The 23839-nt window shown below is 43.1% G+C and overlaps 2 protein-coding genes across 2 annotated transcripts in view; both read right to left on the bottom strand.

Moving 5' to 3' along the window:
- Mgll (monoglyceride lipase) overlaps positions 1–23839 on the bottom strand; it is an 883522-nt gene that overhangs the window by 697024 nt on the left and 162659 nt on the right. The gene's annotated exons all lie outside the window — the stretch shown is intronic.
- On the bottom strand, positions 1120–23250 carry Rpn1 (ribophorin I). Its single transcript, XM_051203364.1, has 10 exons — positions 22954–23250; positions 18309–18373; positions 16905–17211; positions 11842–12051; positions 9815–10007; positions 6199–6298; positions 4723–4861; positions 4496–4615; positions 2984–3229; positions 1120–1669 (listed from the first exon to the last, which is right to left on the bottom strand). Exons 1-10 carry the CDS (start codon positions 23209–23211, stop codon positions 1487–1489), a joined length of 1821 nt encoding a protein of 606 aa, XP_051059321.1. The 5' UTR covers positions 23212–23250; the 3' UTR covers positions 1120–1486.

Below are 23839 nucleotides of genomic sequence, written 5' to 3'. Positions count from 1 at the left end.
CATTTCCCTAACCAGCTCTGTGCTGGACAAACCATTTGTCATCCCAAACCACATCTCTTCTCCTTGTTGAGCCCTAAACTGCTTAGGCAATTTGGAGATCTCAGGCATCTTGCCATACCTGAAACAAAACTTCACCAGTTTCTCAAAACTGGTCCACAGTTCTGTGTTCAGTAGATGGCACCATCAATGTCAACTCACCCCAACAATTTAAGAACATAACCACCCACCCAGTAGCTACCTACTACTGTGTGCACACCTGTTAACATACACCCATCTGTCAGCCCAGTGGCCACATTACAACAGTGGACTATGGCAAGAGAAACACAAGACCCTGACCCAGTCAGGTAACAAACTACAATATGCCCTTGGCTTTCTCATACCAAATTTGCCCAGCTCTCAAAGTGGGCAGCCTGTCCTGATGTTAAGGTAATGTCAAAAGCCTTGTCAAACTATCTTGTTCTAGACTTTTATCTCTGCAGCCCAGTCAGATATTATCCACTCTATTCTACAGATTCTCTGTGGGTCCTCAAGTACTAGTCTCTTCCAGAGCCTTTCACACATATACACACCAGCCACTGCTTGGAACACTCCATCCTGTCACTTTCCCTCCTATACCCACCCAGACTAAGCCCAGTGTTCTCCAGGCCTTGTGCCCTTTCTCAGAGTGTGGTCAATTCAAGATCATGAATCTGTGGGTTGTCTGTCACCCTCCCACAAACCACCTCTGCTCTGTGTCACCCTTTCTCAATGCCCAGAATGTGACACAGATTTAAAGAATAAAAAAGGCTTATTCCACCACTGCTATGTGGCTCTCTGGGTCTCTCGGCTTGCATTAGAAAACATCAATGTTCTAACACTTGCCTTGCAAACACTCTGAGAAAACCCACAGTGATATACAAGTATTAAGTCCTCATTAGGTATGGTGGGACTTTAATCTCAGCACTGGAAAGGCAGAGGCAGGAGGATCTCTCTGAGTTCGAGGCCAGCCTGGTCTACAAAGTGAATTCCAGGATAGCCAGAGCAGTTACACAGAGAAACTGTTTCTCAAAAACAAAAACAAACAAAAAAGTATTATTCCAAACTTCAGAATTATATGAGAAATTTCAGCATACAAAAGCAAATGTTCACAGTCCCTTCTTTATTTTCATTTGGTCATAAACACTTAAAAAAAAAAAAAGCATGCATACACTCACAAAAGAACCAAACATTAGGGTTCAGAAGGGCATAAAACAGGACTTCATAGAAAAAATGCCCCAGACCTCTAAACAAACCAAATCAACTGAAATGCCTGCTGTTGTTCAAAACAAACAATATTTGATTTTTTTATACAGGATTTTTGTTGATTTAAAAAAAAAAAAAAACAAACCACTGTAGGTGGGCCTTGGTTTTTCTTTCTTGAGGTCTTTTGCTAATCACAACCTCTGGCCTCTACCTATGCACTGTATCTGGAAGTGTAGGCAGCCTGGGCCTGCCCTGGAAATAAGAGTTACAGAGCATCCAGGATGTGATCGATCTTGGTGACCAGCTCCTGGCGTTTTCCTGAGCTGATCTTTTCATTCTCGATGTACGTGTCCTTCTTGAGCTTGCCAGCCACCAGCCTCTCTGCCTCCACTGCCGACTTCAGCACTAGCTCCTTAACCTGTGCATCCAGCTTCTGCATTTCACTCACCTGGCAGAGACAAGAGCAGGGAAGGCTTTGAGAACTACCCTTTCACCCTACTCAACAAGCCCCACTGCCTCTCAGAACCACAAGTTCAGTCCCACAGGAAAAGAAAACAAGCCTGGCAGTTCTAACATGCAAGCTGCTTTCCACCCTGACAACTGAGGGTGAAAACCACAGGACCCCAGTGTGAAATATTCCTTTACATTATGTGACTATATGTCACTGTGATTGGTTTAATAGAAGCTGACTGGCCAATAGCTGGACAGGATAAATCAGACTAAGGACACTGGGAGAAGAAGGGCGCAGTTAGACGAGTCACCAGATAAGGAGGGGAAATAGGAGGTGCCAGATGAAAGAGAGATAATGCCACATGTCAGGATGCAGATTAATAGGAATGGGTTAATTTAAGTTGTAAGAGCTAGTTAGTCATAAGCCTGAGTCATAAGCATTTAAGTCTCTGAGTGGTTATTTAGGAAGTGGCTGGCAGAACAGAGCTGATCAAAGCCCTGACAAAAATCTGCCTATACCCCAGCATCACGAATGGCACATAGGCTCCTCCCCTCCCCCCCTACTGGGGCCAGGCATTAGTTAGGACAAAGATAAATAGGTGATGTGGAGGGTGACAGCCAGACCAGACCACTGTCACCTGTTCCATCATGGGTGCTACAAAAGAACTAAAAGGTTAGTAAAAGATCTAAGGTGGGGGTGGAGGAGCTAACAGGGAGCCTAAGAAGAACCCTTGAGGAGTTCTTTGTTAAGTAGGTAGTACATAACTGTCAGGGCTCTAAATACTGACTCTAAATAAAGACTACTGAATTCCCAATATCCAGAAGAACACTCAGGCACAGAAATTAGGTAATCTGCCTAAGTTTAGAGAGTCTGGATCAGAGCCTGTGACTTATGTCTGATTGACTCCCCCAACCCTTTTTGAGAGTCTCAATCTCTAGCCAGGATTCACCTTGATCTCATTGGGTAGCCTGACCCCTACAAATATACAAACACTTCCAGAGTGCTGGGGTTACAGGCATGGCCATTGGAAGTTGAAGACTGACATCTGGAGGGAGGAACACTGCCCTCACTGCCATCTGCGTGAACACAGAGCTGGACAAGCTGCAGAACTTCTCCAAAGCCAGCCTACAGATACCCCAAAGTTTCGTGTCCCACCATAAGCACTGGCACCACTTTAGAACCTTCAGTCCTGCACAATGTGAGTGCCCCAGCCCAAGGGATAGGATGGGTACTGCTTCTGACAAGTAGAAAAAGTCCCCAAAGTGGGGTGTGGAGGGCCACAGACAAGTGACTCACAATACTAATACTCACTCTGTCACACAGGTCAGAGCCTTCTGTCTTCAGCCTAGACTGCAGCACAGCAATCTCACTGGTCACAGCTTTGTGCTCTGTCTCCAGGCTCTTCTTGCCACTATTGAGGGTAGAGACATCCCGCGACTGCTTATATCTATTGATGGTCTCGTCAAAGTGACGATAGAGGCCTAACCTCTTGTTGACTAGGGTTAAGACCTGCTCTGTTATACAGGCCACTTTCATCCTGGCTTCTGCAGCTGGATCCTGGAGAGTAGAAAGACCACATCTGTCAATGGATAGGCTGGTGTTCACTCCAACCTATATCTAGCTGCCATAGGGTGCCTACTGTCACCAGCCAACAGAGGTCATCCTAGGAAGCCAGGACTCAAACCCTTCTGACATTTAGAGGACCAGGCTCTGTAACACCACTTTACAGTTCCAGAGGCACATGCGTGATCAGGACAGTAGGGGTAGAATGTGCCAGGAAACTGGCACAGCAAGAGCTCATCTATAGTTGTGGAAGACTTTGGGGAGACCATTACGTCTCACCCTTCAAAGGTTTCCAGTAACTTCAGGAAAGAATATGAACTCTTTCTTCCATTTACCACCTCTCAGAGGCCCCACCTTCTCTGTGTGTCTCTTACTATGTGTCCACTGGCAAAGGCCTGCCCAACAAGTCAGAGGCTGGCTTAGGTTTGGTGGACACAAGTTACTTTTACATAATAAGTCCTCAGAACTTTTACAGGATGTAGATGCAGACACAGTAAACAATGACATCATTCAGTGTCATATCTGCAGATGTGAAAGTAAATATGTGGACTGCTCTGTGAACTGATAGAGGGAAATTCCAGAATATACTTGACAAATGGAAAATGCTAAGTACAAAAAAATACATTCAGTCCCCACCTTTAGAGTAAGAAGAGACAATAAGTGTGCTTCTGGTATCCAACACAGGGCTCCAGATTCCCTTACCAAACTGTACTATTGGTAATGATGAGAAAGAATGGGAACTGAAGGGAAGGAAAGGGAAGGTGGCCTTCAGTTAGCAAGCAGAACTCCAAGAAAAGAAAGGTAGTGGAGTGGGCCAGGTCAGCAGTGTCTGATGAAGTCTGGTGTCATCTCCCACAAGGCACACTGACATAACCAAGGGGCACACCACCTCCACATTCAGTTGAACAACAAGTAGCAAAATAGTCGAATAACCTCCTACCTCACCTAGAGTCCAAGTGTTTCCACAAACAAAATAAGACAGGAAGCAGGGACTTAACTGGTGTGCCTCTGATCACATTCTCAGACACAACATACAAGGCCATGGTACAGTTCAGTAGCTGCCTAGCATGCCTGATGCTCTGGGTTCCACCCCCCAGCACAAGGGGAAGAAATTTCCCTTTAGTGAGAATTAGCAGAGGCCTGAAAAAGTTAAGGGATTACAGACACAAGGTCCTGTCTAGCTCACTGCAGAGATGTGTGTGATAACGTCACAAGGGCACAAGGACTATCTGGGACACAGCTACAAAGAGAGCAGAGTACCTTGGTGATGGAAAAGTCCAGGCGGACGTAGACAATGACGGTGAAAAACAGAATGTAGAAGGCAGCCACGACCAGCAGAGGCTCCTGCAGCATGAGCACCTTGTTGAAGGTATAGTGCACCTGGAAGAACCAGTGAAAAGGTGTCAGGAAAAGACCAGCTCAGGTCCTTAGCCCAAAGCCACTAACTACTCTCAGCAGCTCCAACAACAAACAGCAGAGCCACTCACCACAATGTCCTGAATGTGCTGCTCAACCAGGTTTTTCTTGTAGGCAACAATCACTGGGCGGCCAAATGTGTCTAGGTAGGTGTAGTGCAGCTCATCTGCCGCACGGCTAATGTCATAGGGACTGTCTACCTGGATGTTCCTGGAACACACATAGCATAGAACAGCCTCAAATAAAACACAGCAATAGATGAGGGTGTGAACTGCAGAATTCTAAGACTAAGGGCCAGCAAGAGGCTGATTTCACACTGTGTCTGCTATAGGCATCTGGCAATACTCTCCTCCCACTGCTAACCATCAGAAAGCTGGAAAAGCTGAAGACCAGACTGAACGTCTAGCACTCACAAAGATGGTTCACAGAGCAAATAGTTTCCCAGTACAGCCCACCCAGGGAGTCTCTTAGGGACCTAAGAGTGCCTTGGGAGCTATTCTGAATGCTCCCACCTCACATGAATCATGTTCTCTTTTGGGACTAAGGCATGTGTATTACTTTCTGGCCAGGCCTACAGTCCCTAGAGAAATAGTAACACAGTACTTTGGCTTGAAAAAAACAACCCTTTCTCCATGGACCAGTCAAAGCATGTGCCATCATGGTCATCAGAGTGGATGTATGAATCAACAGAGACCACTCAAACACTGTGACAAGAAACGATATAAGTGACACAAAACTATAAGCAGCTCATGCTAAGGGCAGAAGCTCTGTAACCCATGTGCTCCCTTTGCCATCTATTCCCACCAAATGGACTCCCCCGTCTGGCTCCTGGCTCCTTCAAGTCAGTGGGTCTCTGTACACACACACCAGCAGTGCTGGAGCATGAACCCGCGGCTTCACAAACAGGCTAGTGACCACTCTATCAGAGTTACACAGTCCCAGTCCCTGCCTTCGCACCTTCCTTCCCAACACTTGGCTCTTTACGTAAAACTCTCATTTTATCAACATCTCTTTACCAAGCTGTTCAAACTGACCAAAAATGATTCCTCCTAAACTTTATGAAAAAAACCTCTGACAGGCCCAGGAAAGAATGAACCAAAGCTGCTCCACTCAATCACTCTTTGTCAACACAGCAAAGTCTACCAATCTTTTTAATTAGATAGGCACTTTATACATAGAAAGTAACCCAGGCTGAGCTTCAACTTGAGATTCTCCAGGCTCACTTTCCCATGTCCTGGGATTACAGGTATGCACCTCCATAATCCCCTCCACAGTCCTCCCTGGTATTAGACTCAGGCCATTACTCTGGTTTATTGAGGTAATTCTGGCTTCTGCTCCTGGCATGTGGAAAGCTTCCTAACTAAATCATGTACTCTCCTTTGAATCTAACTTTTCTTTCCTAGCTTTTAGTTAAAGGTTCCATAAAAAGGTTTCTCAGTCAAAGCTATTTAATGAGTACCTACACTATACCCCTAGAACACAGGTTCATCATGAGACACCAGGCACTATCAGAGAAATGGGTGGAGAAGACAGGAACAGCCACTTACTTGGCTCCCTCAGGCAAGATGATCTTCACTGTCAGAGAATCTATCACTTGCTCATCAAACACGTGGTCCACAAACCGCATCTTCAGTGCATACTGGTCACCTGAGAATCATCAACAAGTACAGGCAATGATGTGAACAGAAAACAAGATGGCAGACAGGAAATAACAAGATATGAACTTTCTCCTCTTACACAAAGAGAAAAGATGTTATCAAGAGTTTATGGGCAAGAGCTGGAGGGTTGAGAGCTGGAGGTGACAGCAGGCTTTTTGGCCCTTCTCCAATCTCCACAGAAAGGCAGAACAACAATAATGTCAAAACCCTGGGACTCTTATAACACAGCACCCTCTCCAGTTCAGTCGTGTTACTTGCAGGTCACCTACCACAGCTGGGCTTGTGGGCCTGACATTCTCTCATAGGAGAGGGTCATGGGATTCTCACCTGAGCTCCCAGCGATGACTCTAGGTATTTGCATAAAATTATGCCCTAATACATGTCAGCCTTGGGGCCTCTCAGGGAGGGGCTAGAATAGAATAGTTATTGCTGGGGAAGGACTAGGGGAAGGATGCTCTCTTTTTCTAACTATGGGGAAGTCATCATCCATGCCAACTTTCTAGCATGACAACTTTAGGGTCACCCACACTCCTGCCAGGGGCTCCTTACCTAGACTCTGTAACTAAGTCCAACAAACCCTGATTCCCCAGAGGAAATTTGCATGGACTCTAACTTTGATTTGTCATTGGGACCTTATAGAAGAGGGCAGTAGATATGGCCTAGTCCTCCCCATCCCAGGGGAAAATTTCTCCCATTATATCAAGAGCCAAAAAACCCACAGAAGAAAGCTACATGTCAACTGACGGGACCAAGGAGAGAAGAACCACAACAGGTATGCTTCTCTAGAGCTGAGCAGGTCAAACAGATAAATCTCAAGGAACATTGTGCCTGGCTCAGCAGGAGAGAGATATGCCTGTAGAGACCAGCTGTCTAGCCCTGAAAAAAAAAAACTGTATAATGTAGACTAGTTACATGGGCAGTTTCTTACACCCACTACCCCATAGCAGTGCTGGAGACTGAACCAAGGACCTCACACAAGTTGGCAAGCACTCTGCCACTGAGTGACAGCCTTAGAGGTAAAGAAGGCTCAGAAGGCAAGTCACACACTACTGGATGCCACACAAGGGCAGAGAACTGAACCATACAAAAGGTGTCATAACAAACCCTACTTCAAGTTCACACCAAAAACCAGCATTAGAAAAGGTAAACGTGTTGGCTAGGAAGATGATTTAGAAGGTAAGAACGCTTGCCAACAAACCAGATGACCTGAGTTCAATCCCTGGGACCCATACAAGAAGGAAAGAATAACTTCCAGAGCTGACCTCTCTCTCACCTTCACATGAATACTATGCCAAAGGTATGCTCACACGCATGCACACAAAATAAACAGATAATGTAATTTTTAAAAAGAGAGAACAAAGGCAAGTATGTCTGTAATTCCAGCACTTATGAAGAGAGATCCTGTCTCTGAAAAAAACCAACCAATCAACCAACCAACCAACCAAACAAACAAATAAAAAACTGAGGCAGGAGGATCTCAAGTGCTAAGAAAGACACTATCTCAAAAAACTAATGCTATAACCCTACAATTCTCAATTCTGTCATTCCCTGTACTCATCAGAACCAAAAATTTCCCTGTGGAATTAGACAAGAAATATACAAGCAAATGTACTGTAAATGCTTAATTTTTTACGGAGAGATAATGTACACTGAGCCCCATGACATAAAGGCATAGAAATTGGCAGCCTCAGAGCAATAAACACCCCTAGTTCTCATACAAAGAACTTAAATACCATTGTCACTAGGTCAAACCATGACTTCTTGGAGACATAGCTGATATGAGGTCTGGAGCACAAACTATACAAGCTTACAATCCTTTCTTTTTCTTTTTTTTTTTTTTTAAACTGAGACAGAGTTTCTCTGAGTAGCCTTGGCTGTCCTGGAACTCAGAGATCTGCCTACCTCTTACTCCTGAGTGCTACACTGCCCAGCACAAGTTCATCTTTTTATTAAAAAACAAAACAAAAAAAAAAAAAAAAAAAAAAAAAAAAAACAGTGAGTGAAGAAGCTAAGAGACTAGAGCCACATCAAAGATTCAGTAGTTTAAATTGAAGAGGTGCCCAAGTACTAAAGGTAAATGAATATAAGCATCAATGAGAATACCAGTAAAGAAATGAATGAACCCTACAGAATGTTTACATTTTTAATTATATAATGACCCAGGAACTGGAGCTGGAATATACCTCCATGTTGCAACACCTGCCCAGGGCTCAATTCCAGCACAAAGAGGAAGAAGGGTGGAGGAAGGGACACAAGTAGGACAGTAAAACCATCAGTAACCAGTAAGTCAGTGATGAGTCTGCACTGACCCTGACGTTCCCTATGTCAGCTACAGCCCAGGAACCACAAGAAGTCAATCCTTATAACTTCTCACCAATAACTGAAAAGGAATGGCATATTAGAGTGCAGACTTATAGTTAGCACCAAGAGGGGAGACATGGGGGTCTGAGGATCTCAAAGAAGACACTACACAGGGCTATGCTTTCTAAGGAAAGGGCACCTCACCACCTCCAGTCAGACCAAGGCTCATCCAGAAAAAGGGGCAAATGCCAATTTGCAGGAAACAGGAAAGATAAAGGCTGTTGCACTGAGTAAGCATCAGCAACACCAGACAACAGGCTGGAGTGCAAGAAGACAAAGTTCTTCAACAGTATATTGTAAAGGAAATGGGGACAAAATCCATAAATTTGGAGACTAAGAAGCAGTATTTTTATAAGGGCAAAATTTAACAAATAGTATCTAAAATTGTAAGCTGTAACAAACAAACAAACAAAAAAAAAAAAAACAATTCAAGGACAGCTGAAGTTATAAAGAACCTGGCACAGAAAAATAAATAAGAAAGAATATATGATGTAATGTTTGTAATCATTAGTTCTGGGTATTTGCACAAACCTTTATTTTTCCCATCTCTTTTTAGAGACAGGGTCTCCTTATACAGCTCTGGCTGACAAAAAACAAACAAACAAAAATCCAAAATAAATAAATAAATAAATAAATAAATAAATAAAGCCACATGCAGACCAAGCTGGCATCTAATAGAGATCAGCCTGCCTCTATCTTCTAAATGCTAGGAATAAAGGTGTGCAACACCAAGCCTGCTCTTAAAGCTTTTTTTATTCCTGAACTTTCAGCAGGTAAAGGTGCTTACTGCCAGTGCTGGCAATCTTAACTCCATACACATGCACTGTAGTGTAAACACACACAGATGTAAAAGAGTTGAAAGGAAAGGAAGCTCAAGAACTACATCAAAGAATTTAAATAGCTCTGCTCTGTCTTAACTGATACTGCATGTAGGCCTTACATTTACCAGAGTAATTTACACCAACTCACAAAAGCATGGGTAATCCAGCCTTCCTAAAAATAACACGAGAATACTCTTCTTACATATAAGCATTGGTGATTTAAAAAAAAAAAAAAACAATCTTTAAAATAATAAATACCTACAAGAAGTTCAAAGAAAAAGTTGGCCCTTTGCAATTCTATTCTTACTGTGTTCAACACTTACCTAGATTGTAGAGGTATTCATAGCTTGGGAGGTTGTAGCCAACAATGTAGTGTGTCTTCCATCCTCCAAAGAGAGGAAATCGAGGTCGGATTTCCATTTCAACAGAGTCATCCAAAATAAGGAGGTGGCTGGTGGAAACATTACCAATCTCATCCCGGTAATACACATCCTGGGCAGCAGCAGGAAGGATGGTCTACAAGAGAATAGAAATGCCTTCTAGAAATTCTAGGAACCTCTGACCTAGTAAGTATAAAGCCTACACCAGATCACAGACAGTAAACCTTCTAAATTATGAACTTTTTTCCAAGATTTCAGAAGATCTAGACATCAAATCTATTTCCCCATGAATGATAAAATCTCAACAGGAAACAAGATATTTGCAAAGACCCTTGTATATACTAAAGTTATAAGATGGAAATTAAAGAGACAAGGACTTGAACCCCTGAGGCACCTTGAGCAAGCCTGAAGCTGTTGGCCAGAACTCCTTGCCCCAAAGCTGTTATTGGTACTCTTCCTGTTTTGATAACACACACCTTGTGATAATGAGCTAAGAATAAAAATCCAGTTATTTTCCACTGTGCTATAAGTCAGTATTTAAGCCCGTTCCATCCCCTCGATAAACAGCATTCGGACATTGCCACTGAACAAAATGACCCGCAGTCTTGTCTCTTTATTTCATTCTTTAGGCCTCTGCCTGATTTGTGGAGAAGATTGTAGCGCAGGCGCTACTATTAGTGGTTGAGTTTAACACTTCTCCATCCAACATGCTTACACATCTTCTAAGTATACTGACGAGGAAGAATATGACATTTGTTTACATAGAGAGTGAACATTTCTGTAATATGTAAACATACAAAACTGTTTGTAAGGTTTCACTTGGACAAAGGCGCATTCAATCTATTAACTTTTAGTAGTTTAAGATGACTCTGAAGGAAGCACATATCCACACTTCTCAGTTGTCTTTCCATCTGAGAAGGTCTTTCATTCTCATTTAAAATACACGCCATATAAGTACACAACAATAAGTTAGTAAACGTAAGTTTTACAGTCTTTTAATAAACCTCAACTCTGCTTCATTAAAAAAAAAAAAAAAACAAAAACAAACCAGCCTAAACTATGGTAGTTTACGGCTGCACTTGAGAGGAAGTACCAAGGAGCTCAAGGCCATCTTCAGATTCTTATCAAGTTAGAGTTCAGCCTGGGTCACATCAGACCCAATCTTAAAAGCAAGCAGCAGGGATGGAAAGATTGTTGAGCAGTTAAAACCACTTGTTGCTGAATCATGAGACCAGAGTTTTTATGGCAGGACTCCTGTCAGGCAGCTCACAACACTTTGTCAGCTTCTTCAGGTAGGTGCCCATACACTCACACAACACACACAACACACACACACACACACACACACACACACACACAAATCTGTAAAACAAGGGAATGTTTAGGTGTGGGAGGTACTATGAATATGTATCAAATTTTCTAAAAATCAAAACAACCACAGTCTAGGGCAGTAGTTCTCAACTTACAGGTCGTAACCCACTTGGGGTCACCTAAGACCATCAGAAAACACAGATATTTGCATTTCTACTCATAATAATAGCAAATTTATAGTTATAGTAACAAAAATAATTTTATGGTTGGGTCACCACACCATAAGGAAGTATATTAAAGGTAGCAGCATTAGGAAGGTTGAGAACCACTGCTGTAGGGCCAGGTCGGCACACTGGCACTTATCTACAATCCCAACACTTGAAAGCCAAGGCAGGAGCACCTTGAGTTCAAAACAAGTCTAAGTTACACAGGTCGTTCCAAACTAACCCATGCTGCATAGTGAGAAAAAAGAAAAGCACTATTTATATAAATACAGTACACTATTCACATAAACACAAGAATGTTTTTCTTTAAAGATCATTCTGACTAACACTGATACTCAACATCACCATTAGTTATTCCCCCAAAACTGAAAAGCAAGAGAAAGGACACACTGATAAAGACACAATCCCCACAGTGTCCAAGTTGGCCACTCATACCTTAAAAGAACGGATAGAGGAGATTCCACTGTCAGGCTGTCTCTGGTAATCATAGCGGGAGAAAGGTCCCTTCAGCACTGCACCTGTGTGCTTCAAGTCCACATTCTCTTCCACAGCAATATTACCCCAGTGAGAAACCTCGATGACCCGGGTCATGCTGGTGATTGTCAGGAAAGGGCTGTTGTTCTCATAGTGTACTTTAAAAGTATCCTAGAAAGGAAGGAAACAAATAATTCACAGTCTTGGCAACAGAGAATTCAAGGTCAGTTTAAGAGTAATTAACTAGAGGGCCCATGCATCATCCTCAGAATGGTTACCAAGCACCATTATATGGAGTGGGTTTTTTGGATTTATTTCTATGTACATGCATGCCTATGTGTGTGTGTGCCATATGTTTGTAGGTGCCAAAGGCCAAAAGCTACTAGATCTCCTGAAGCTGGCATTACAGGAAGTTGTGAGCAGCCAGACACAGGTGCTGGGAAATGAACTCAGGTCTTCTGAAAGTGTAGCAAGTGCTCTTAACCACTGAGCCATCTCTCCAGTCCCTATCTATAGAGGGATTTCTGTTTTGATTTGCAGAAAGGGTCTTGCTCTCAAACCTGTCACCTTCCTGACACAGACCGATAAGTTCTGGAATTATTTTGATATTGTTGTTGGTCATTTATGCCTATAATCCCAACAGTCAACAAGCAGAGGCAGGAAGATTACCATTGAGTTCCAAGGGCAGCCTGGGAAATGGAGACCCTGCCTTAGAGGACGGATGGATGGACAGACAGACAGACATGTTGCAGGATATTTGTTTACACTGTGTGATGTTTTGTCTCACCTGCCTAATGCACCTGGTTGATTTAATAAAGAGCTGAATGGCCAATAGCTAGGCAGGAGAGAACAGGCAGGACTTCTAGGCAGAAAGAGAAACTCGGAATGAATCTAGGCACACAGGAGACGCCAGCAAGACATGGAGAAAGTCGATCATACAGAATGGAGAAGAGGTTAAAAAGCCATGTGGCAGACCATAGATGAATAGAAACAGGTTAATTTAAGTTATAAGAGCTAGTTGGGAACAAGCCAAAGCTAAGAGCTTTCATGATTAACAGTAAGTCTCTATGTCATTATCTGAGGGCTGGTGGTCCAAAAAAATTCGACAAGATAGTGCAACTACATAAGGCCAGGTGTGGTGACACACACTTTTAATCCCAACACTTGGAAACAGAGGCAGGCAGGTCTCTGAATTTGAGGTCAGTCTGTTCTACAGAGAGAATTTCAGGAAACCCCATTTCAAAAATCCTAAAAAACTAATATGGTCAGAGGTCCAGCAGTCTTCACAGCCTTTGACTAGATAATAAACACAAGCAACAATACTAGGTCTTCAATAAATAGAAATTCTGAGTCCAAGTGTCTGCATAATTCCTCAAGTTCTCTGTCAATTCTCCCAGATGTTAGTTTTGTTTTAATCTCTGGTAGAAACAGCAAGATGGTTCAGAAAATAAGGCTACTTGCTGCTGCACTTGGGACCCATGTGGAAGAAGAGAAATGACTACCAAAAGCTGTCCTCTGCCTTCCAGACATGTGCTGTGGCACTCAAGCCTACACACACACACAAATTTTTTAAGAACTCTGTGGGGCTGGGAATATATATATGGGTTAATTGTAGGGTGCTTGCCCTACCTAGGTTCAATGGGGTGCTTGCCCTACCTAGGTTCAATGGGGCATAGTTTGGGGGTCTCTCTGGTCACTGAATAATTCCAATGCCTTTTTATGAACTTACTAATAACTCTATAGAAGGGCAATATATAATTAGAATGTTAGAAAAATACCCTTCTTCCCAAAGTCCATGAAGACAAGTAGACACATTTTGTAATTTTATAAACTCTCCTGTTTTATTCTCTCACTCTCTAAGTACATCTTTTAAGATTCAATTCAGGCCAGGCACTGATGGCGCATGACTTTACTTTAGTTCCAGCACTAAAGAGGCAGAGGGATCTCTGTGAATTCTAGACCAGCCTAGTCTTCAGAGCTAGTTCCAGGACAGGCTCCAAAGCAATAGAGAAACCCTGTATGGAAAAATAAAAAAAACAACAACAATAACAACAAAAGATTCAATTCAGAATCCTACTGAACACCATGCAGTGGCAGTACTGTAAGGGTGGCAGCTTCATTCTGCAGGAATCATAGGTACAGCTCACAGCCAGAACACATCCTTAGCATGCCTAAGACTTTGGGTTCAACCCCAAATGCACACACTTGTGAGCAACCTCAAACTCAAATACGCATACATACAGACATGCACACATACACACTTTTATTTTTAAAATACTCTTATTTTTGTTTGTTTGTTTTGAAACAAGAAATATGAAGCCTGGCTACCCTCAAGCAATTCTGGTGTCTCTGCCTCCTGAGTGTTGGCTTTAGAAGCAACTGTCATCATTCCTAACTTTAAAATGTTTGTTTGAGCTGGGAATGGGAACTCATACCTGCAATGGCACCTGGCTAGGCAGACTGAGGTAGGACTGCCACCATTTTCAAGGTCAGCTAAGGCATACTCCCATTTTTTTTTTCTATTTCATGTTTTGATTTGTAATTTTTTTTTTTAAACTGTAAAGAATCTATTTCTAAGGCTAAAGAGAAGGCAACAGTTAAAGAGCCCCCTACTGGTTGGCAGTTCACAACCACCCTTAATTCTAGCCCCAGGGATCTGATACCTCTAGCTTCCAGGAACATCTGGTTGGCAGTTCACAACCACCCTTAATTCTAGCCCCAGAGATCTGATGATACCTCTAGCTTCCAGGAACATCTGCACTATGTGCACATATCCAGCCCCCAATACACAATTTCAAAAAACATTTTCTCCCTTTTGGTTTTTCAAGATTCTCTATGTAGCCCTGGCTGTCCTGGAACTCAATCTGTAGACCAGGCTGTCCTCAAATTCAAGAGACCCACCTGCCTCTACCTCTCAAGTGCTGAGATTAAAGGCATATGCCACCACTGCTAAAGACAAATCTTAAAAACACATATACTATTTCTGGGCCAGGCATACTGGTACATACCTACAACCCAAGACTTGAAGGTTAAGACAGGATCAGGATTGAGTCATCCTCAGCAGTTCTCTAGGTTACATAAGACCCTGTCTGCACCCTCCCCCAAAATCTATTACTGAGAATATATGCAGAGAAATGTACACTATGGTGTTAAAAAGCAAAAGAAAACAAAACTCTAGCCATTCATCTATAACAAGCTAGCAAATAATCCAAGGCAGAAGTCAGAGGGCTACCAAAAAGTGTACAATGTAGTTATCAAGTACAAGAATTATGCAACAGTATATATAACATGATCTCTACATTAATAACATTATCTCTAGCCAAGCATGGTGCTGTACACCTATAGTCCCAGTATTCCAAAGGTTGAAGCAACAGCCTGTGCTACAATAAAAAAAAAAAAAAAAAAAAACAGTAACAGAGTGAATTCCAGGGAGCAGGTGCTGGAGCTGAATCTTGCCTAGAATGTGTGAAGTTCTGGGTAGAACCTCCAACTTGACAAGGAAAGTGAGAGTGTTAGTTGAAGCAGGACTGCTGCAAATTTGAAGAAGCAAGCCCAATCTACATATCAAGTACCAAGCTAGACAGAGCTACACAAGACCCTGTATCCAAAAATCTTATCCCCCCCCCAAAAAAAAAAAATTTAAAAAGAAGAAAAAAGAAGACCATCATAGAAGGGGGTGGCAAGACTGCAAGAGAGAGGTTAGGGAAGACCAAAGAGAAACAGTGTGTCTTCTAGACATGCAGACATGACAGGACCACAGCACTCATGAACTCACAGCAGCTGGGGATTCCTGCATAAGAACCACACATAGATAAGGCAGTCACCATTCTAACATGGAGTGGGAAGGAATTCATGAGTTCCCCACTCCTAAATGAAGAGCTATGGCCATTGTTCTTAGTAGGTTGACCATGCTCCAATGAATGTCCCCACACCCAAATACATACATGCACAGCACAAACTGGAGACAATGTGTTACTAAAGGAGGGAAAAAGAAAGGAAAAGGACATGAAGTTAGGTGATAGGAAGGTAGGGGTGGATCTGAGAAGAGTTGAAGGGCAGAAGGTGAATATGACCAAAATATATTAGAAGAAAAACATTTATTTTCCGAAGTTTAAAAAAGGAGAAAGAAAAAAAAAAGTAGAAGACAAAGGAAAAAAGCAGCTAAAGGAAAAAAAGAGGTCAGATGCAATGGAAAAAAAAAAAAAAAAAAAAAAAAAAAAAACAGAGGAGATGAGATGGCTCAGGTAAAACCACTTATTATGACACCTGATGGTGACCTCAGTTCAATCACCAAAACCACATAGTGGAAGAAGTGACACTGCCACTAGCAAGTTGTCTTCTGATCTTCATGCAGACAAAAACAAAATAAATGCAATTAAAAAACAAGCAAACAAACAAACAAAACCTGGACCATCATTGAAGCAATGTGACAGGCAAGCAGTAGAGATAGATGATAGACATTTTTAATTTTCCACAACTTTTATTTTATGTGTGGGGATGTTTTGCACCACATGCATGCAGTCCTAGAAGACTAGTTATAGACAGCAGTGAGCCACCACATGGATCTGGGATAAGCCCAGGTCCTCTAGAAGAGCAGCCAGTCGTTTGTTGTTTTCTTTTTGACACACAATCTCACTATGTATCCCTGGCTAACCTGGAACTCTATGTAAACCAGGCTGGCCTCAAACTCAGGAGGTTCTCCCAAGTACTGGGACTGAAAGCATACACCACCTTGCCACAACAAAATTTTATCATGAATTGCTTTCTCTTCCCAAAATACCAATCCCAAGGCCCTTAGCCTCTAATTCTGTTCATTACCAGTCACCCCAGTTTCTCTCCTTACCCATCACCACCCTGCACAGAATACCCCATTGCCTTCTTCCACGGTACCCACTTTCCAGCCTCTGAACTCGGTTCTCAAGAGGAAGCTAATGGAACTAAGAGTTACTTCAAGATAGGTTCAGAACAATATGCCACCCAGCACATTCCATCCAAGACTGGCAGTGACGGTCTCCGAAACCTACCTGACTGTAGGCAGGGGTGTCTTTGAAAGGTCCATAATCCAAGACGTCCTCTGATCGTGTGGGGTTCCCCAGCTTGGTGTAGCTTTCCACATTTCGGGAGGCAAGTTTCACTCTCATGGTCTGGGTCTTTGTAGGATAGGGAGAGTAGAAATAATGGTTGCCCTCAAATACCACAAACTGTTTCTCTGACTGAGTTATCTGAGTCGGATATGGATGAAGCACATGGGTGTAGACAGTTTCCACAACAACGGAGATCTTGGACCCAGGATCAAGAGCAACTGGAAGCTTGACTGTGAAAAATCTCCCACTGAAGGAAGAGAGCAAGACAATTAAAACTAAACACACTGGCCAGGCACACACCTTTAACCCTAGCACTCTGGAAGAAGAGGAGGGTGGATCTCTGTAAGTTCTAGGCCAGTCTAGTCTACATAGCAAGCTCTAGAAAAAAATGAAGAAGACTAAAGATACTGACAACAGCTAATATTTCAAAGTTACAGTAAATTCTACGTTAAAGATAAAAACTATCACCTTTAAAATATTAACTTATGCCATTAAAGACAGATGTCTAGATATCCATCCCAGATTTGTTTATAATAGCAAGAATGTAAAAACTACCAGAGACTGGTCAAGTGACAGACCTCCAACCTCAACAATTGAAAGATGAAGGCAAAAAGAGCAAGAAAGAATTCAAGGCCATCCTTAGTGACAGAGGGATTCTGAGGTCAGCTGGAGCTACACGAGACTGTCTCAAGACAATAGGTGACCAGACAGATGGCTCAACAGTACAAGCATAGATGTTCTTCCCAAGAAGGCAGATTTGACTCTCGGCACCAACAGTAGCTGACAACTCTAACTCCAATTCCAATGGGCTATGACACTCTCTTTTGGCCTCCGAGGGCACTGCATGCAAATAGTGCATACATATATACAAGCAAAATGCAAACATACACACATAGCAAGCTATGTCTACTTGTTTACTTGCATGCATGCAACAGCTGGGGGTGTGAAGGTCAGAGGACAACTTGGTAGTAGTGGTTCTCTCCCACCATGTGAGTCTTGGGGATTGAACACAGGTAGTTAGGCTTGATAGCAGGTCTTTTAGCCATTGATACATTGATACATCTCCTTGCCCATAAGCTTTTTTTTTTTTTTTTTTTTTTTTTGAGACAGGGTTTCTCTGTGTAGCTTTGGAGGATGTCCTGGAACTAGCTGTATAGACCAGGCTGGCCTCAAATTCACAGAGATCCACCTGCCTCTGCCTCCTGAATGCTGGGATTAAAGGCGTATGCCACCAATGTCCAGCAACTAGGGGATTTTCTCATATCTTTACCTACCCTATCTATCCCAAATATCTAGTTATCTGGTTAGTCCGCCTTAGAAATGTCTCTCAGTCTGTTTGCTTACCTTTTCCCCTTAATTTTGGTTTCTCGTACTTCTAGGTTGCTATCTTCCTCATCTTCTCCCTTTACCTAAAACAGAAAGAGTAGTTTATTCTTTTTTATATTTCTAGGTTCTAAGTTTTAAGCCAGCTATTAACCAACAGTGGTTTGAATGAAAATGCCCCACAAAGGCTCTTGCTTAAATACTTGATCCCAAGTTGGTGGAACCATTGGAAGAATTCGGAGGCTTGCCCTTTGTGGTGGTGTGAATTAGGAATGGCCCACACAGACTCATGTGTTTGGCCCATAGGGATTGACACTATTAGGAAGTATGGCCTTGTTGGAGGGAGTGTGTCACTGTGGGGGTGGGTTTGAGATTTTAAATGCTAAAGCTACACCCACTCTCATTCTGCTATCTGCAGATCAAGATGTAGAACTTGTGGAGAGATGACTAAGCAGTTAAGAGTACTGGCTGCTCTTCCAGAGGTCTTGAGTTCAATTCCCAGGACCCACATGGTGGCTCACAACTACCTGTAATGAGATCTGGCTTCCTCTTCTGGCCTGCAGGTGTTCATGCAGACAGAACACTGTACACAAAATAAATATTTTTAAAAACACATGTAGAACTCTTAGCTCCTTCTCCAGCACGTCTGCCTATGTCCCACCATGATAATAATGGACTAGACCTCTGAAACTGTAAGATAGCCCCAGTGAAATGGTCTCCTTTATACGAGTTGCTGTGGTCATGGTGTCTCTTCACAGCAATAAAAACCCTAAGATACCCTTCTGAGAGGGTGTGTCACTGGAGAGTGGGCTAAGAGGATTCTAACACACTCCAGCCATTCCTGATGTGCTTTAAGCCTCCTGTTTATGCCACCTGCCACCTCTGTTCTAACCCTCTGAAATGGCAAGTGCCAAAGAAGTAAGTCCTTTCCATAAGTTGTTCTGGTTTTGATGTTTTATCACAGCAATGGAAAAGAAACTAATACGCCAACTTTCTTACAATATTTCCATGAATTAAGCCAGGCCAGGCATTGGTAGTGCATGCCTTTAGTCCCAGCACTCGGGAGGCAGAGGCAGATGGATCTCTATGAGTTTGAGACCAGCCTGGTGTACAAGAGCTAGTTCCAGGACAGGCTCCAAAACCACAGAGAAACCCTGTCTTGGAAAACAAAACAAAACAAAACAAAAAAAAACCATTAATTAAGCCAGACATTGGTGGCTCACGCCTTTAGTCCCAACACTGGGATCTCTGTGAGTTCGAGGCCAGCTTGGTCTACAGAGCTAGTTCCAAGTCAGGCTCCAAAGCCACAGAGAAATCCTATCTAGGAAAACATAAAACATTATTTCCATTAATAAACTTTTCAAGTGTGTGTGTGTGTGTGTGTGTGTGTGTGTGTGTGTGTCACAGCAAGCTTATGAAGATTGCAGCTCTCTCTTGCTATTTCTGCCATAGTGGGTACTCTAAGCTTACTGGCCTGCAAGCTTCGAGGTGATTCTTTTGTCTCCAGTTCCCATCTGAAGGTGCTTGTGCTGATATTACAGATGTGGACCACTACATCAGGCTTTTTATATGGGCTTCAGGACTCAAACTCCAACCATTAATCAGTCTTGCATCATGAGTGTCTTTACCCCCGAGCCTTCTTACTGGCCTAGAAATTTTGTTTTTAGTGCTGGCAAATACCTGTACCAGTAAGTCATATCACAACCCAACAATTTTTTTCTTTTATCTGAAACATAAGATTTAACCAGTGAGTCATATCACAACCCAACAATTTTTTTCTTTTATCTGAAACATAAGATTTAACCTGAAACATAAGAAAGATAGCTCAGAGGTTAAGAGCCCTGGCTGCTCTTCCAGGGAACCTGGGTCCAATTCCCAGCACCCACATGACAGCTCACCACTGTCTGTAGCACAAGTGGTATACAAACATACACACAGGCAAAATGATCATATACATAAAGTAAGATAAAAATATTTAAGAAATAATAATGGTAGCTTAAAAAACAAAAATTTAACCTGAAACACCACTAAAGACTTACTGGTGCAGAAAGTAAGTTCTAGAAGCATCCTATAATTATTTTCCTGAACAATCAAATGCACATAAAGGCCATTTTTACACATCTCCATGTTTACTTCCCAAATATTCCAAGGACTGCTTTCTCAACATTTTCTTTTTTGTATCAAAATATCTGTTAAGTACAAAATTTAAGGAAACAACATAAGTCCCATCTGTGACCAAAACTGTTGGTCCCAGAGTGGCAATTATGGTACACTATGTACTCTTTTCCTTTACTGCCACCAGAAAGGTAAGCAGGTTAACTCCAGAGGCCTCTGGAGGTGTTATCTGGAGTCACAGACTATGGCAGTCTATATGGAAAACATACATGGGCTCCACTCCAACCCAATCTAATCCCCACCCTCATCCCCAAAAAAAGACTATTTTCTAGGACTGGAACAGTAATCACCAACAGAGAACATAAGGCTCCATGGCAAGGAGTTGGTGCTCAGCTGGTGGTCATGGAGGCACAGGTTGGCTCGCAGCTGCTGTTGTGGCTCGGGACCTGGTGCAGCTGAGTCTGTGCTTTACACCCCAACCCCACAGGAAATTGTTGTCTTTCGTTTTGAGACAGAGTCTCACAGCTCAAGCTCCCTTTAGGATGACACTGAACTACTGAGCCTCCTGCCAACTGCTGGAATTATATAAGCCATCATCACCATATCCCAACTCCAAAAGCAATTCCTTAAACACTATTTTTAGTATTTTAGAAAGCACAAAAAGTTATATAATCATTACTTTTCATATAATTCATTATTTCAACTAGAATCTTACAAGGATAGCATTCTAGTACACTCATGCTTATTCAGAACTCTTTGTTAATGCATAGCTTACTTATATTCATGAGAAATATTCATTATTTAGTAAAAGGTAAGAGAGAACCAGGCATGGTGGTATACAACTCTAGTCCCAATATATGGGAAAAAGAAGCAAGATAACACAAAGTTCAAAAGCTAAAAGCTGTCAGCATTCTGGAGCTGCAACAGGATTCCACATTCTAAAACAGTCCTAGGGCTACACAACATAACCCTGTTTCAAAAACAAAACAAAACAGTAAAAGAGAAACCACATAATCACTAATATCTTTCTACCAGTTCCTAAAAAGGGTACCTATAATCCATCCAACCTCACCCAAATCTCCAATGCAGTTATGTGCTCTCTGCTACATTTATCATCCAGCTATTTCTCACCAAGGTAAGGAGTATAAAGCAGTTCATACATGCAATTGGTCTCCTTCCAGAATTAGCAAAACTGTAAGTAAACTGGGGATATAACTGCAGAGCTGAAATATAAGACCTAATCTCATGTCAAGGCCAGAAAGCAAGGTAGCAATAATGAAGGAATAAACAGAATATGGAACAAATTAGACCTTCATTTGTGGGGTTAATAGAAGGCCAGATGCTTCCACAGCCCTGTAATAACCCCTATACCTCAAAAGGTTTCTATAAAGGTGGAGAATGTACTTTAAATACCTGAAAAATAAATAAATATCTGCTGAAACCTTTCCTTTTCCTTTCTTTTTAACATGTGTGTCAGTACACCCTAGAACTGGAGTTACAGATGGCTATGAGTTGTATGCTCTGTGCTCTTAACTACTGAGCCACGTGGAGTGATCCAACTTGTGTGCATTCTCCACCTCGACCTCATTAAGTCATGACTGGCTTTCACTAAATAGGTCTGAATATACAAAATATTCACAGGTGGCACTGTAAGTTAAATGAAGTCATGTATGTCTTTCCAGAAACATCTGAGTAAAGCTGTGCTTCAAATGCACAAGGGTTCAGTGTGAAGGGGACAGGAGTCCTTTCAGTGACAATTTATAAGCTCAGCTTTATAGCTCCATACTCAAGAGAATATGGTGTGCTTTAGAAATGTGATACTGTAATAACTAGTCTCTTAATAAATTGGGTAATCACTTAATGAATACAATTTAATGAAAACTAATAAAAAGCAATCTTTGTGGACATTCCCAAAGCCAACGATGTCTTGAAAGCTGTAAAAGCGTGTTCACTGAAAAGCACAGGCTAATGCTGCGGTGTTCCAATAGAGGCGGTGCGGAGGAAGAGAAGCGGGTTTCAACTTTCTGATTATTGCTTGACAGACTTTACAAGTGTGAACATTTAAGAAAGTATTCAGCAGCAACTTTTAGAGGTGAGGAATGACAAACTTGGATACCAGAAACCTGTTATATCTCCATACGTTACTGTCTAGAGAACAGACTACATCGGACAGGCAACTGCATTCAGGAACTAATTTCGATTTAACTCACGACCACGTTCACAGGACAGGGGGGAAAGCCAGGTGGCCACAGCCTGTGGTGTGGAAGGTGGTCACCAGGGGACCAAGGGGTCTCCTCGGGCTCCGGAGCTGCCACGTGGGCGGCACCCGACGCTCCGAAGGTTGTGCTGACGTGTACGAGTGGACACACGGACACGGGGGCGGCAGACCCTGACCCTTCCGCTGTCTCCTCCACACCAGCCTTTCAGACAACCAGATGCCTCGGGGACCCCTAACGCCCTCAACTTCCCCGCCCCGCCCCGGCCTTCCCAGGGATCCCCAGCCCCCTCGGGAATTCCGTGTGCGGCCTCACCGGCCTCTCTTTTCGCTCACCTGCACGCCGAGGTGAGCCAGCCTCGACTCCAGTTCCGGCTCCAGGGCCAGAACGAAAGAGCTGGCTCGTGATGTGGAGCCGCCGCCCGGGTGCGCCAGGACCACCTCAGCCGTCACCTTGGCCAGGTGGCTGCTCAGATCCACCGTGCGCTTCACGTCCTCGTTGACCAGCGGCGGAGCCTCCGGAGAGGCGCTGCCTGGCGCCGGGGCCAAGGCCCCGAGACACAGCAGCAGCAGCAAGCAGACCGGCGCCTCCATGACCGCGAGCAGAGCGCCGGCGACGCGAGGCCCGCCCCCCGCCACGGAGCAACCGCTGATTGGACGACAGCAACACAAGATGGCTGGACCGGGCCAGAAAGGACCCCGTCTCCATGGCAACCAGGCAACCGCAGGGCGCCTGACTGAAAATCTTAAAGCGCAGGCCTACCTCTTGGGGTACAGGGTTGTACTTTACTACCAAGATGACACTAGTGAGGCATCACCTAAGAAAGGATTCCATGTCCTCACATGACAAAAAGACAGTGAAGGATCTCCCTGATGCAAGCCTCTTTACAAAGGCGTCTTTCAGGATGGATTCCTTTGGTGCAGTTATCTCCCACAGTCACACTAAAGAGTTAATGACTTACAATAATGTATCTCAAACTAGTGCAGAAACTTTCTGCTCAGCTTAATGGTAAGTATACCTGGCTGAAAAGTAAGCCAGCATTATTGGGCTTGAAACCATTGAAAATTTTTTACTGGTAAACCTTTCCTCCCCCAAAGTTCCCTTTTCACCCTATAAAACCTCCAAGCCCCCTGCACAAATGCGGGTGTACAGGCTCCACTCCCATGGAGAGGCTGCTGCCCTTCATTTGCTGTGACGGAAGGACAATTCTGCTTCTGTAGA

Source organism: Phodopus roborovskii, unplaced genomic scaffold (assembly GCF_943737965.1).
Source record: "Phodopus roborovskii unplaced genomic scaffold, PHOROB, whole genome shotgun sequence".
Lineage (NCBI taxonomy): Eukaryota > Metazoa > Chordata > Mammalia > Rodentia > Cricetidae > Phodopus > Phodopus roborovskii.
This window is presented reverse-complemented; position numbering and strand designations above follow the sequence as displayed.